Raw genomic sequence first — 15365 nt, 5'->3', positions numbered from 1 at the left:
GTGGTCTGACCACTGAGTTTTTTACTATTTATTTTTTCACAGCAGGCAGATATCATGTTACAATGTGGTCATAGGAAAGCAGGGAATCACTAGGACTCATTTGCTTTAAATAAGAATTATTTCTTTCAGTTGGGAACTATTCAGATATTTTGGTTACAGCTCAGATAATGTTGCCTGGTGATTGGGCATTTCAAGTATGTACAATTTGTTCTTAATGTGAAATCCAGAATGAATCATCTGTGCCTTAAACTATAAATGTTGTGATTATTAGTTATGTCTGCTTGTCAAATTATCCTCTAAATTGTTCATCATTTATAATGCAACTGTCTTTATCACTCTTTTTCAGATGAGTGTGCACTAACTAGTTCCAAAGATGCTCTCTGCAATGTGGTGTTTTCTGCGATGACTGACACAAGTGTCCAGCTACAGCTAGTGGGAATCAAAGCTCTGACTGTTCTGGGCACACTGAAAGGTATCTTTTCTAGTTATTTTGCCATCCTGCTTCCACTTGTGCAATTGTCTCATAAATTATGAGGTCTGGTACAGAGTATCTCCTTACACTCAGTTTATGTATTTACTTGATTTGTATTGTGCAGTATAACATATGAATCTTACAACAGCAATACCAGATTACAAAGAATTAGACTGCACCATGAATTATTGTTACTATACAGGAGATTGTGTTGAGCTTTAAGTATTTTGATAAACCTGTATTTATTGTTTTCTTTATAGCATTTAGTACAGTCGGTTTCAAATGTAACAGATAGGAAGTGTTTACACACCATTCCATTGCCTCCCATCATAATAAGACTACCACTCGGCCCAAATCTCATTATCTTTTTGTGGACAGCCCCTGACGTGGTATATCGGTTGTTCCATCTTGGTGTACTAGTCCCCCTATATCCACTGTTATGCCAAAGTGAGGGGGTGGTGGAGGATTCCCATTTGAGAGCAATATCCGTATATCCAGTCCTATTAAAAGAGAGGGTTGTAGAAAATGTCACCTGCCTAGGTATAATGTACATTCTTTTTCATTCTAGCCTCCTAAGTCAACATCTCTGCTGTGGGCTCAGAACTGCTAACCAGACAGTGTATGCTCTGTTTACAATTACCATTACACTATATCTTCATTGTAGCTGCACGTTTGTGGAAGTGGCCTGATTTGCCTGAGGTCATTATGCTTGTTTTAAGACTTATTTATTGCAGTCAATTAGATTATTGTATTTAATTGTACGATTACAAATGGCATACCCAGTTATAAGTAGGTGACTGCTAAATATAATATATTCTACGCAAAATCCTGACATTTGTCTCCATGCTTTAATTGTATCATAGAGATTGGCAGCCACTTTAAGCCACATACCCATTCCTAAATAATTGATTAATTAGTGAATTCAGTTAGTTGTTGCAACTGATTTGATTTTATGAGTGGATTAGGATCTTATCCTTAAACACTCAAACATTTGTATTTTGATTAGCTCTTTTCTTGCAGGGATGATGAGACATGAGATTTCATATTGTTTTGCTTCCTCAGATAAATTATTAGACCCAGGGAGAAAAGAAGCGTGGCTGTCTTCGTGACCTTGCAATTGGTTTCACTGAAAGTTAAGGAGTTACTATGTCATGTTTATGGTCTGATTAGCGTTTTGGTAGGTGAAGTTTAGAAGAGGGTTTTTACTGGATAGAAACTCTTTTCCCATTAGGAAGCCCTCTATCTTTATTTTTCCTCGGACTCCTCTGTGACAGTAGGCTATCCTCAAAGCAGTTATCACAAATCCTCTGGGAACTTACTTTGTAGTTGAAATGTAAGTACTAGGTGTGGGAAATGCTGTTGGAAAAGGAAAGAAATCTACTAGCGATGTTGTAGGATTTTTCCTTCTATAGTTCTGCTCAGCTATGATTCTGAGGGCTTCATAGTGGAAGGGGGAAGCTGATTAAACTCCTATCACTCCTGTGGTAGAAGAATACCCAGGTAACAGACCAAAGGTTCACCTTGAAGTCTTTAGTTGACAAGTATTGTTCCAGGTTTATAGCCAGTGTACCACCTGAGTTAATAGGGCATGTATTTGCTGAGAAGCCGGTTTTTGGAGTGCTTGAGTGTTTTGGATGAAGACCGTCCTAGAATGAGTGGACATTTTGAACACAGATAATCTGCACCAAAAGGGGTAGAATTGATTGAACCGAAATCGAAGAAACACAGCTAAGTTCAGTATTGGGCATCTTTTTATCTATTTCAAACTCTGCAACCCTAAAACTTTCACAGCAAGCTGAAGAATTGTCCTCATGAAGCTCCTTTGCCTTGTTGGTGGCTTCCTGCCAGAGTTGTGGCAGTCATTTAGGTTTCTCTAGGCTGCATGTTTGACATATTTGAGCCACGGGATTAGACTGAGTAGTGATTTAATATACATTTGACTACACATCTATAGCCGTTCGTTTGTCATTCAATCCATAGCCTTTTTGACTTTTTTGAGTCGGGGGATGAAATAAATCTCTTACTATGGACTTCCTGGCAGGGATTGTACTTTTGTGGAAGGTTTTCTAATTACCCTTATTAACTTCAGACATATTTGCTCATGTGCAATTTAAGTACATTTTCCTTTTACCTAACCTTTGTGTCGATTATCCAATTTCATTTATTTTGGTTTTCCTGTTTTTTTTTTTTTTTTATCCTTGGTGGAATGGGTTGGGGGAGCTTTGGTCAGGACGGGCCCAAGATGGATGTTTCCTGAATCCTGTGGTTTGGGGCCAGAGATAGTGAGACTCATAAGACCCAGAACTGTACTACAGAGCCTTAAAGGTGACCTATGTTTTGACGGTAAATAGTCTGATTTTCCTGGGTCCACACACAAAAAGATATCCTCCTTTCTCAATGAGATTACTTTGTGTGGGCAAGATATGGAAGAACAGTAGTGCCGATGGGGCGGGCCGGTACATGTTCCTCGTTCCATTGTAGGAGCATAGGTGAGGTAGGAATGAACAGTCTTTGTGACTAGAGGGACAGCAAAAGATATGCATAGCTGCTCCAGTGGCTAACCTAGAGCCACAGTTGGACCATATAAGTGACTTTGAGCTTCAAGCTACTGGGCAAACAACCTAGGGAGAGCACAGTCTGGTGATCACAGTACTGTGCTTTGTGAAGATCTCAAAGCTTGCTTCAACTAGCGTGTGTTTTGGACCTCCATTATTCACTCAGCAATGGCACTTAATGCCTATAGATATAGGCATTGGTTGTTCTACCTTCCCTCCGGTTATCACTTTTGAAGACTGCCGATTTCCTGTCCTGTATCACTGGTGCCATTTTGAGAGACACCCTGTGGATCCAGGAAAAGAAAAGCTGATTGTTTTGCCCACATGGCAACCTTGGGGATCCGGGACTAAAAAGTGGGAAAAATGACTTCATAGACAATGTCAAACATCCAACGGGGAGTTTGTTCACCCCTCTGCAAACAAATGTGCTCCATACTAATTTCAAATTAATGGCTGATAAGATAGAGACAGCCACAAATTAGATTGAACAGAAAAATGGAGGTGCAGGTTAAGCAAGCAACTGCTTTGTCCATGGCGTTCAAGAGCCAGAACACAAAGGAAGCTTTAACCAGGACGGCAGAATTTAAAGACTGAGAAATTGATAGTCTTGTGAGGTCGGAGCTGTGGTGCAAAAGAGAAACAGAAGAGGTTCCCAAGCCACAGTTCTGGGTTTCCTGTAACACTAGGTGCAGCTTTTTTGTCAGTGACAGCAGAGATCATCTTGAGAGTCCTGATGGGGTACCCTGAGGTTTAGCACTTTATCTTATGGTACCGCTAGTAACACTTCCAGCGAAGATGAAGGTGCGTGACAGAAGGGCAAAAGGGTACTGTGTTGTTGATTGTCAACACTTCTGAAAGGTGGAAGGCTTTACTGAGTGCTGTGATGTAAGTGAAATGCACCACTTGTGACAACCAGTGCCTCTTGTTTGTTCCAAACATGTGCCATGTCAGCATGATCAAGAAAAGAGAGTTGATGAAAATCCATAAAGATGTTTTGGCCAAAGCAGTGAAAGCTTCTCTGGGCTTTCAGTGCAACTAAAAGTGGTCCACAGCGGCAAAAACTATTGTGTTCTCACAGTGAGGTTGCCATATTGATTTTACAGGGTCTGGTAAGGGTGGCTGGGTATTGGTAGTAGAGTTATACTTTTTTGTGGCTTCTGCCTCAGTTTTGGAAGGGGTTTTATCTTTACCAGAAGTAGTAGGGGTGGTGTGTCTGAGAGGAGGGCCTGGGATGGTTGGATGAGTTATTCCTGTTGTCTTCTTTCTAATGGATTCTTCTACCTTCAGATTAATTACCTCGTGTATCTCCCCAGGGGCCAGACTGGGTTCAAAAAATTGTTCAAAACCTATTCTGCACCAGTGGTTTGGGTTCAGCAACATCTCTGCATCGAGTATCATTTAGACACTTGAACCACATAGTACCACTCTCTTAGGGGCATGGCCAGCTGAAAATTAAAGAAGCTCTGGAACCTGGCCCCATAAAAAACATCCTGGTTCCCCCCCCTCCCCACCCAGGGCCATCCAAAGACACCTGAGAAGGCTAGGTGGATGCAGAGGATTGTACCAGTGACACATGGGGGTCCTGGGGGAGAGTCTTGGCCCACATGGAGGTGGGAACTGGAGCTGCTGTGAGTGCAGCCGGAGTGGCTCCTTGGGCTGGCACTGTCAGCCTTGACCCCTGGCTCTGAAGCCTGTGCTACGCTAGCTGTGATCTAATGCTATACCCCCATCCCGCTTACCCTCCTGTCAGGATGGTGAGCAATTCCCCATCCATTTATTGCCCTGATTGTAAAAACCTGGCCGTGGAGGAGCGGTTGGGCCAGGTCCTGTGGCATGCGCCAGCTTGGATCCACATGGTGTAGGAGCACAATTCAGTGCCTAGCAGCCCTGAATACAGCGCCGCAAAGCCAAGAGGCCGGTCTGGGGTAGAGAGAGAGAAACACAGACACTCTCTGCCTTTTTTTTTTTCTCTCTCTCTCTTTATATATATATATATATATATATAATAATTGGCACACACTGGCCAACTAATATCCAACCTTGACTCATAATTCTTAGAAGTGCTTAGGCCTCATTCACTACCCCTATGCTGAACAGGGCACCCATTGACATGTACTTGGTCTGCGCCTGGACCTGGGCTGCACCTGAAAACCCTGGTCTTGGCTGTGGTACCCAGCAGGCCACAGTGAGAATTTCTGTTGGAGGAAAGAGGCCTCCTACACATTCACCTTCACATTTCACCTTTGGCATTTCTGTTGCACGCATGCTGCGCCGCCCTGGGCCCTGCTTGGATTATTTAGTCTGACCTTCTGGACCTGGCCTCCTCCTGGCGGGACTAGCCCCATGGGATGACGGATCCCCTAGGATGGGCAGGATGAGGACTACCAGTGCAGCCGCCCATGCAGTGATGTGCTAGAAGAGATTATGTGCTAAAGGGTTAATTGAGGGACTCTAATATCTTGTCTCAACCAGTTCTAATGCAACCACCCCCTTTGAGGTGTGAACCTGGGTAGAGGTGCACCATGGCCATGCAGGTCTGCCAGGAAACCATGGTCCTCCTGGTGCTCCCCCATGTAGGGCCCACCAGGGCCTTGGCTATCGAGTCCGCAGATGGCAGCTGCTGCAGCCTCCACTGCAGGTCAGTCTTCATAGAGAAAGATCAGAAACCCCCCTTGCGAACTCCATTGACCCCACCCCCTCTGGGGGTTCCTCTGCAGCATTCTCTGATTCAGACTCAGCACTATCACCCGGTGATATCCAGCAGGTGACCCCCTTAGATGTCTAATGACCTCATGTAGCAAATCTATGGGGCCATGGCACACAACTCCTATGTTAATGGACAGGGGAACTGAAAACGTGGTACCAGCCCCTCCTTGTCCTGTACAATCCCATGGTGATTTACCCTGTCCTGTAAGATCCCCTAGTGATTTACTATGCAGTCCTTTCATAGCTGTCGAGCTAGCTGTCTCATTACACCAGCAGAGGCCACCTACCTTGCTGAATGCTTCTCCCACGTCAACTACCTGGTACACCTCCATTGGTTATACTGATATTATTTTTGGTTGGATGACCCATTGGCTTCTGCTTTGAGGAATTGTTCTTTTCATTGTAAGAGAGTCCCACTACTCTTTGTTCTTTGGCACTCCTCTCAGGCTGTGGGAACTGCCTACCATCACTCCCAGTTTTCTGCCCCGGTCACCCTGTCTTGTATATATACTGTCCTACACAACGCCACAAAAGGGGCCTATAGGTTTTTAATGTGGAACGTCAGTGGTATGGGATCTGCCACTAAAATGTAGGATTAGCTCACCGCTAAAGAGGTCAGTGGCCCACATAATTTTCCTCCAAAAGATCAAAGATCCACCTCGACTTATGTGAGGGTTACCTCCTTCTTTGATGCTGGGAATCCCTGCTCTTCCACACCTCTTACTCATTCTCCACAGGGCAGAGATCTGGATCCTTCCTTTGGTCCACTTCACCACCGAAGATTCCTTGATCAGTCAGGAGGGTCCAAACTCTCTTTTACGAGGGCTACCTAGATGGTCTGTCTGTGATATATTGTAGCCTTTATGCACTTAACGTTGACTAACCATGGTTCCCAGACACACTCACAGCTGAACTTGCTCACTGGTTGTTTGATGTCCCATGGCTGCTGGGAGGAGATTTCCACTGTCTGCTGTACGTTACCTTGGACAGATCCCTATTACTAAGTACACCGGTAGTCTGAAATTCCAAAGCCTTACCTGAATGACTTCCCAGCACAATAAATACTCACTTTTCTCTCCACCTCATGGGTTCCACACACACCTGGACCGCATAGTGTGCTCCACCATCCTCCTTATTTCGATTTTTCACATATCCTACCTGGGCAAGAACTTCTCCAACCATAACCCACTGCTGGTGGATACATAATGGGGCAAGGTACCCACCCAGGTCCTGATATGGCGTCTCCTGACATCGCTTCCTCCCACTGTGGTGGAATGGGAAGCCTTTAAAGTAGGAACACAAGGTTTCTGAATTAACACAGTCATGGGGGCTCATCAGGACCTGGATGCGTAACTCTGTGACATTAAGACATGATGTTGGAGGCGAAGGCAAACAGTGACAATACTCTTGAGCAGGAGTTGGACAGGGAGAGAGTACACCAGGCAACGCTGAATGAGCAACTTCTCTGTCTGGCATGGATGACACACTTGTTCCACCGTCACACTCAGGCCAATAGACCAAGCAAACTGTAGGCTTGGCTTGTTGTGCCACATTGCATGGAGACCCTCATTCATACCTTTAGAGACAAAGAGAAATTAGCTTTTGTTTTCTGCTCATACTGCGTTGGGTACGCTGGAGTATGCCCCTTTGATGATTAAAACAAATTGCTCGCTTCTAGGGGACTTGACACTGCCCCAGATACCAAGAGGATACAGGCCTGTCCTTGAAGCCCACAATACAGGACAGGATTATCAGGGAGGCAATTCAGTCCCTGGCAAAAGGCCGCCCCCCTGGGAATGGCAGACTGTCATTTGAAATCTGATAGAGAGTTCTAGTTTCAGATTCCTTACTGTAGAATTTCCCCCAGGCGTAAGTCTGGATCCAGAGATTTTTCCTCAAGCAGTACCCCAGCACGCTGCTAGGTGGGGTCAGTCGACTGCGTCTGTCGTTAGTGTCATGGTCGCCGGATATGACATTGCAGGTCATATATAGGCGCCACCCTGACACACCATCAGTTCTTTTCTTTCCCCGCCAGCCTAATCGCAGATCCTAAGAAGAGCTCCCCCCACAGTTACTGACCTTTTTGACTTTTGTGGAAGATTGTTTTACTTATTGGTGCTTTGATGTCGTCATGGAAGACCGGTTTCAAGCCTGCAACTCCTGTCATCGGATGATGTCCTTGCTGTAGCCGCATCTCGTGTGTCTCTGGTGTTTGGAGTGCAACCACGACCCGAAGTTGTACTCCGCGTGCCAGGCCGTAAACCCAAAGGCTTTGAGGGAGCAGTTCCTAAAGCCTCTTGTAGCCCGGCCCTCGGGTCTGCATCGCTCCGGGTCGCGATGGAAGGTCCCAAAACTGCTCACGGAGCGCACACTCTTTGTTGTCCCTTTCTAAAACTTCGGGGCGCTTGGGTAAGCATACGAAGAAGAACAAACGTTCTTTGACCTCACCCTAAGTTCTAGGGGGCCATGCGTCACATTTTTTGGCAGTTGGATACACCAGAGCCACTTTGGGCCCCGTGGGATCGAATGGGGCCCCCTCGGGTTTCGCAGTGGCGGATTCGGCCTCATCTCCGGAGGTTGCCCAGTGGTCCATTTTCAGATCTGCACCAGTGTCGGTCGTGCCACCACTATCTTCCCAGCCGACAGTGCAGACATCAACGGTCCCAACATCCCCCATTCCCACGGTCAGCGTCAATCCCATACTTCTTGTTGACCCCGACACACAGACGGATCAGTGTCACTCATTGCCGATTCCGACTTCAACGGGGACCTTGCTCCATAGGCCGGATCCTGACCCTATTCTTATGGTTACGGGTATGGTGAGAGTCTGTCCCCCCTAGAATGCCAGCTTGATGACCCCATGGACTAGGCTCAGGACCTGGGTGAAGCCAGCGGTCTAGACACTTCCCCAGACACTGGCATGCTTTCTCCCCCTACCGTGGCTACGGAGAAGGGAGCACCATATTCATTAGTTGTGAGGAGAGCGGCCAAGGTCCTGTGCCTCGAGCTTTCTTCTGTGGCCATCAGAACCAACCTACTGATACGTGCGTCACTTTGAGGCTTACTCTTCAGAACCTCAACTTCCCTTCACTGAGGCCCTCACTGATGTCCTGCTGGGATCTTGATCCCAACCCAGCACAGGGCCTCCTGTTATTAGGACAAATGCGCCTAATGACCCAGTGTTCCTGATCCAACATCTCAGCACTGAGAACTTGGTTATCCAGGCCTCTACATCCCCTGGCACATTCCTTTCTGCACCCCCGGATAGGGAATGCAAAAGACTGATCAGCTTTAGAAGACAATGTTCTCTTCCTCCAGTCTGTGAACTTGCATGCGTTTTGGACCGTTACACCCATACTTTATGGGACACGGTTACGCAGGTGGTGCCACAGGTCCTGAAGGAAGTTTGGGCCATTCTCTCTCAAGCCGTTGCTGATGGGAGGGTCGCAGCTACGTTCACAATACGATGTGGACTAGATACGACCGACTCACTGGGTAGATCTGTTACATTGATGGTGGCCTTTAGGCGCCAGGCTTGGTTGAGGATGTCTGGCTTTTCGGGGGATGTACAAGTTGCACTTATGGACATGCCCTTCGAAGCCACCCGTCTCTTAAGAGACAAAGCAGACTCCTCGCTTGAGCACTTTAAGGAGTCCCCAGCTACTGCTCTGTCCTTGGGCCTCGCAGCTGCCCTTGCCCCCCTCAGTCTGCTTTTTGCCCTTTTCATGGCTATGGAAGGGGCGCTCAACCACGTTCCTTTCCCTCCTGCCACTGTGCTGCGCATGCTGCCCAGTCTCTGCTTGGCCAGGGACGTGGGATCCAATGTCCTCTTGGATCAGGGAGCCAGCGGTTTGCCCAGTCCACCACCCCTCCCGCTGCAGCCTCCAAACCTTCCTAGTCTGACGCTTCCCCATCAGGGGCTAGTCAGAGGCAGGATTCGCCATCACCTGCCCCGCTGGCAGTCCATCACATCAGACAGATGGGTCTTGCAAATAGTCTGAAGGGGCTACCCCCTTCCCTTTCAGACTACCCCTTCATCCATGCCACCATTGGATGACGGAGGATCACCAGGCACTTCTCCGTGAGGAGATTACGGCTCTCTTGGCCAAGGGGGCGATAGAGAGGGATCACTGTGTCAGAAGTAGGTCGTGGTTGTTATTCCGCTACTTTCTGGTGCTCAAAAAGGCCCTATCATAGACCTCTGATCCCTCATTCCCTTCCTCAAAATGGAGAAGTTCAAAATGCTCACTCTGGTTAAGTTCCTATCTTCCCTGGAACGAGGAGACTGGATGGTAGGGTTGGACTTGCAGGACGCATATTCCCGTTCTGCCTGCCCAGAGACGTTACTTGCGGTTCACGGTAGGCCACAAGCATTTTCAGTTTACTGTACTCCCATTTGGCCTTGCCAGCACCCCTTAGGAGTCCACCAAAATGATGACAGTGATTGCAGCTCATCTGTGCAGGTCAGGGGTTTCAGTGTTCCCCTACCTTGACGAGTGGCTGTAGAAGGCGAGCTCGCCCCAGGCTGTTGTTTCCCACCTCCAAACTACTGCAGACCTCCTACATTCGCTGGAGTTTACTATAAACGTGCCGAAGTCACACCTGACTCCCTTTCAGATGCTCCCTTTCATCAGAGAAATTCTGGACACAGTATAGTTTTGGGTTTATCCACCCGTGCAGAGAGTCCAGGATATTAAGGCTATGATTCTGATGTTTCAGCCTCTGTCCTGGATTTCGGTGAGAATGACTCTGAGGCTGCTGGTCCTCATGGCCTCCTGCATCCTGCTAGTGAATCATGCCAGATGGCATATCTGGGCTCTGCATTGGGACCTGAAGTTCCAGGTGAATCTCTCCGACATGGTTCAGATCTCTGAGGGAGCTCAGCAAGATATGTAATGGTGGCTTTTGAACCACGATTGGATCAGAGCAAGGAGGATGGGTGGGTCAGTAAGGAATCTGCAACTAGAATATGTCTCTACTAGATAATTTGTTACTGAAGGTAAGTAACTTGTTCATCTGATACAGACTCCTAGTTGCAGAATCCTTACCTTAGAACAGATACCCAAGTAATACCATCCCCAGAGGTGGGTGTGCGAATCATGATCAGACTAGGAAGTCCTGCAGGACAGAAAGGCAAAGTACCCGTTCCTTCAGACCTGACTGTCCGGGCAGTATGTTTGGTGAATGTGTGCAAAGATGCCCACGTTGCTGCCTGGCGGATGTCCAGGACTGGAGCTCTGTGTACGAACGCAGTGGTTATAGCTGCTCCTCCGGTGTAAGGAGCATGCAAACCCTCCTGGGGTTGCTTCTTAGCCAATCCGTAGCACATTTTAATGCAGAAAACAACCCATCTAGAGATGGTTCTCTTCTGCACTGCCCGACCTTTCTTCGCATCCACATAGCCCATAAAGAGTTTATCATCCACCTGAAACTTTTTGGTATGATCAAGATAGAATGGCAACTCTTTTTTGGGTCCAGGCAATGGAGTCTCTCCTCTTCCTTAGCAGGATGTGGGGCATGTAAAAAGTAGGCAAAGTGATGGATTAGCCTACATGAAAGGGCGGGACCACTTTTGGTAAAAAGAAAGATTTGGTACAAGGCACCACCTTATCAGGATGGATGGAAATGAAAGGTGGCTTTGAGGAAAGGGCCTTCAGCTTATTTACTCTAAGCAGAAATGATGGCGTCCAGGAAGTCTGTCTTCAGAGTAAGAAATCGAAGTGGACAGTTGTGAAGTGGCTTGAAAGGAGCACACATCATGAAAGTAAGAACCAAGTTCAAATCCAATTGGGGCATTATGAACTGAGAAGGAGAAAAAATGTGGGTAAGACCCTTTAGGAATCCTTCAACAATAGGAGATTTAAACAAAGAGCGTTGGTTAGGTAATCTCAGGAAAGCCGAAATGGCAGATAAAATAACCCTTGAGGGTGCCCAGAGCAGAGCCCTGCTGAGCTAGCGAAAGAACAAACAAAAGGAGCTCAGAAAAAGGGGCAGAGAGGAGGTCAACAGACTTGTCTGTACACTAGGCCACAAATTTGTTCCAATGTCGGGCGTGTACCCTTTTGTTGGAGGGACTCAAGGCTGACAAGGTAACGTTACACACTACGGGTGGAAGGTCAAAAGCTGTCAACTGCTGCCGCTCAATTTCCATGCAAGAAGGCAGAGACTGAACAGGTTTGGGTGGAGAACCGTCCCCTGCTGTGGAGACAGAAGATCCTCCCAAAGGGGCAGTCTGGTTGGAGGTTCGATGGCCATGCTCAAGAGCTCGGGACACCAGACTCTTCGTGCCCAGTCCAGAGCCACAAGAATTACTTGGGCCCGGTCGTTTATCTTCTGCATCTCTACCATATAATTTGTTATCAAAGGTAAGTAACTTATTCTTATACACAACCCATGAGCCATCTATTGCTTCACATCTTTAATTGTTCCATTAACCTAGGAAATCGGCATAACTCCAGCATGCGCCATGTGAGACTTTGGTGGTATTAATAACAAAACCTGGCTGAAATCCAAACATCCTTTTAAGCAGAACGGTTTCCCATCCCTATGGGAGCACCAGAGACGGGAGAAGGGGCTGCAGACGCGTTGCTATTAGCTTCGCTAATATCTTATTGTCTATATTTATAAGCGATAGTGGCCTATACGAGTTGCAGTGGCACAGGTTTTTACCCGACTTCAATATGGTAACAATGTGGGATTCACGCATCAACGGTGGGAGGATGCCACCCTCAAATGCCTCTGCATACACATCTAATAGATGCCAATAGGTCTGCATATTCCTTATAGAAGGCCACCGTAACCCCATCTAAGCCAGGGGCCTTATCACCTGGCAGGCTACGGATGACCTGTATGACGTCCTCAACCGAGAACGGCGAGTCTAAATACTGCCTTTGCATGTTGTCAAGTCAGAGCAAACTTCTTCAAAGTATTCTGTGTATACCTCCGGACACGGCCTCGCCGACGCAGAGTAAAGGGAAACATAGAAATCAGTTAGCACCTGCCTGACCCCATCAGCAGTAGCCTGACGTTCACCAGCAGTTACACAATATAATTCCCGGCCCATGGCCGTCGCAGCATTGCCGCCAATGTCCTGCCGGCCCACTCTCCCTCTCCGTACCACCTTGCCTTAGCTTCCTTACCTAGAAAACAAATCTCACGGAGTGCCACCTCCTCGTACTCTTACAATTTCTTTCGAACCTCAGCCAGGAGGGCGTTAGACATGTCTATGCACAGTTGTTTCTCCAGCACGGTCAGCTGGGTCTCCAGGTCTGCCAATTCCCAACGTATCGCCCTGAGCACGCCGTGTTGCTTAGCCAGGCATATCCCCCGGATTACCACCTTGAATGCCTCCCACAAAGTGCCTGCTTATGATACCGATCCTTTATTAACATGAAGTATTCCTCTATAGAAGTTCACACCTCCTCCCTAAAAGCTTGATCTTTACGTGCGTTATGCGGCAACCTCCACAGGAATCTCTAACTTCAAAAGAACCGGAGAATGGTCTGACAAAGTGCAAGGCATATGTTCAATAGACTCCATCCAGAGCTCCACGTCTCTGGCACAAAGCACTTGAGGCATGTTCCCTTTCTTTCGACGCCATGTTTCACCCTCCATAAATCTACCACAGCACCCTCTGCCATGATCTGGGAAAGCGCCTGCCACATGTTGACGGAGCACCGGGCTCTCACGATCTGCCACTGTATCTAGAACTACATTGAACTCCACAGTAAAGACCCGGGGCCCAAAAGAACACACCAAGTACCACACTTCCTCAAAGAACTGCGGGTCATCCACATTGGACCATATACTGACACCAGGCGAATTTGCCTGTCTTGTAATGTACACTGCAGTAGAACATAACGACCATACAGGTCTGCAATCACACTTTCTCAGTACACCATTGCAGCTCCTTTGAAATCAAAATGGCTACCCCCCTTGCATAGCTCATATACGCTGCCACATGGCACTCTCCAATCAGCCAGCCCTCACCCCGTGCTTAGTGGCAGTAGTCAGGTGAATTTCTTGGAGCATTACGCCTGTCATTCAACCCCCGAACATTCCTGGTCAAGCATTTCACAAATGTCACCCCTCTGGGAGCCAGCATAGCAAATATCTCAACCGAGCCGCGGCCATCCCAAACTCAGCCACAAATCGGATCAACAGCGAGGACCAGCAGTTACAGATAAGAGAAAGTAGAGGAAGAGCATCCAACACGATAACTAACAAAACATCTGCCACCCTCCTCCCACTCTGGTCCCCCAATTGAGCCAGACCTCCAAACCCACCCCCACCCAAAAACAGATCCCACTGAATCTCAACGAACAACTTAATTGGACTCATCCAATGGGGCTGTGGCGTGGCCATCAGTCTTCCACCCTGGTATGGGTGGGTGGGCAGGAGCCTCCATATCGCCAGTAGTAAATCAATCAGGAATTTGTAAAGCGCACTACTCACCCGTGAGGGTCTCAAGGTGCTGAGGAGGGGTGGGGGATGGGGGAGGTGGTACCAAGGGCCCGTCAGCACCGAAGCGAAGTTCGCACACAAGACCCGGCAGGTCATAAAAACATGGTCAAGGACCGCAGGCGTCTCCCAAAAACAAGGTCAAAGTCATTGTCACTAAGAGTGTCGCCACCTTCTCCATTATCCTGTGAGCAATCGGTATAACTTTTTTTAGGGATGGTTTTCGCATATTTAGTTGCCTGTTTCGGGTCTGTGAAAAAATGTAGTTTGCCTTTGTGCTGCATTCGTAACTTGGCCAGATAGATGAGGGAATATTTAGCATCCGTGTGGCTCAGAGTGCGCTTGACCGGGAGAAACGCTCTGCGGATCGCCTGTACACAGGGGTATTGTCAAAGAAGATGTTGAGCTCATTGTTGTTGTAGACTGTGGGTCGGCGCTCATGAGCAAGGCAAAGCACTGTCTCTGTCCCTTTAGTTCAGCAAGCGTGTAATGACAGGGTGCACCGCCATTCCAGGTGGCGGCTGTGGCCCCAGCGACCTGTGCACCAGCTCCACCACCAACACCGGGGGAGGTTCGCAAGGGAGAAGCGCAGACCGCAGCGCCTCCGCATAGTGTTCGACTCCGGGAGACCTAAAATACAGCTATTATTACGTCTAGAGCGGGCTTCAAGATCTTAGTTTTTATTTCGGATTACTTCCAGCACCCGTTCCATTTGTAGTACTGCTCTCCTTTCCCGCGACGACTGTACTCCAAATCTGTAGTGTAAGATTCCACCTGTTCAAGACTGTTATCGTGGTCGTCCACCCTTTCTTTTAAGCGATCCATTTGATCCGTCAGGTGATCTAGCTTAGCATCTATACCAGCCAGGCCGTGCTTAAGGTCTAAAAACCTAGCCCTCACTATGGTCGACTGAGAGTCTTCCTCTTGAGGCAGATCGTCCAATGACTTGCCAGCTTGACTGCATTCCCCCCCACCCCCTCAAATGTGAGTTTGGGCTGTTTTTGGTCTGCTTTCCCCATCGCAGAAGGAGCCCACCTTGGGGGTGGGGGGATGGCCCACACCGCCCAGAGTCCTCTGTCGAAGCACCCAGTTTAGCACCAGCCACCTCCCAGCTGTGCCTCGTAATGTAAGTTCGGGGGCACCCCACCCTGCTCCCGGAGGTCCCTCGGCAA

The 15365-nt window shown here is 47.9% G+C and overlaps 1 protein-coding gene across 1 annotated transcript in view; it reads left to right on the top strand.

Annotated features, from left to right (window-relative positions):
* Window positions 1-15365, top strand: part of MMS19 (MMS19 homolog, cytosolic iron-sulfur assembly component) — a 493377-nt gene that overhangs the window by 238811 nt on the left and 239201 nt on the right. The window contains exon 15 of the mRNA XM_069239619.1: window positions 347-472. Within this exon, the coding sequence (XP_069095720.1) occupies window positions 347-472 (126 nt within the window). The remainder of the gene's footprint in view (window positions 1-346; window positions 473-15365) is intronic.

The sequence above is a fragment of the Pleurodeles waltl genome, chromosome 6 (genome assembly GCF_031143425.1).
Source record: "Pleurodeles waltl isolate 20211129_DDA chromosome 6, aPleWal1.hap1.20221129, whole genome shotgun sequence".
Lineage (NCBI taxonomy): Eukaryota > Metazoa > Chordata > Amphibia > Caudata > Salamandridae > Pleurodeles > Pleurodeles waltl.
Note: the sequence above shows the minus strand (reverse complement) of the source record. Positions and strands in the feature narration are given on the sequence as shown.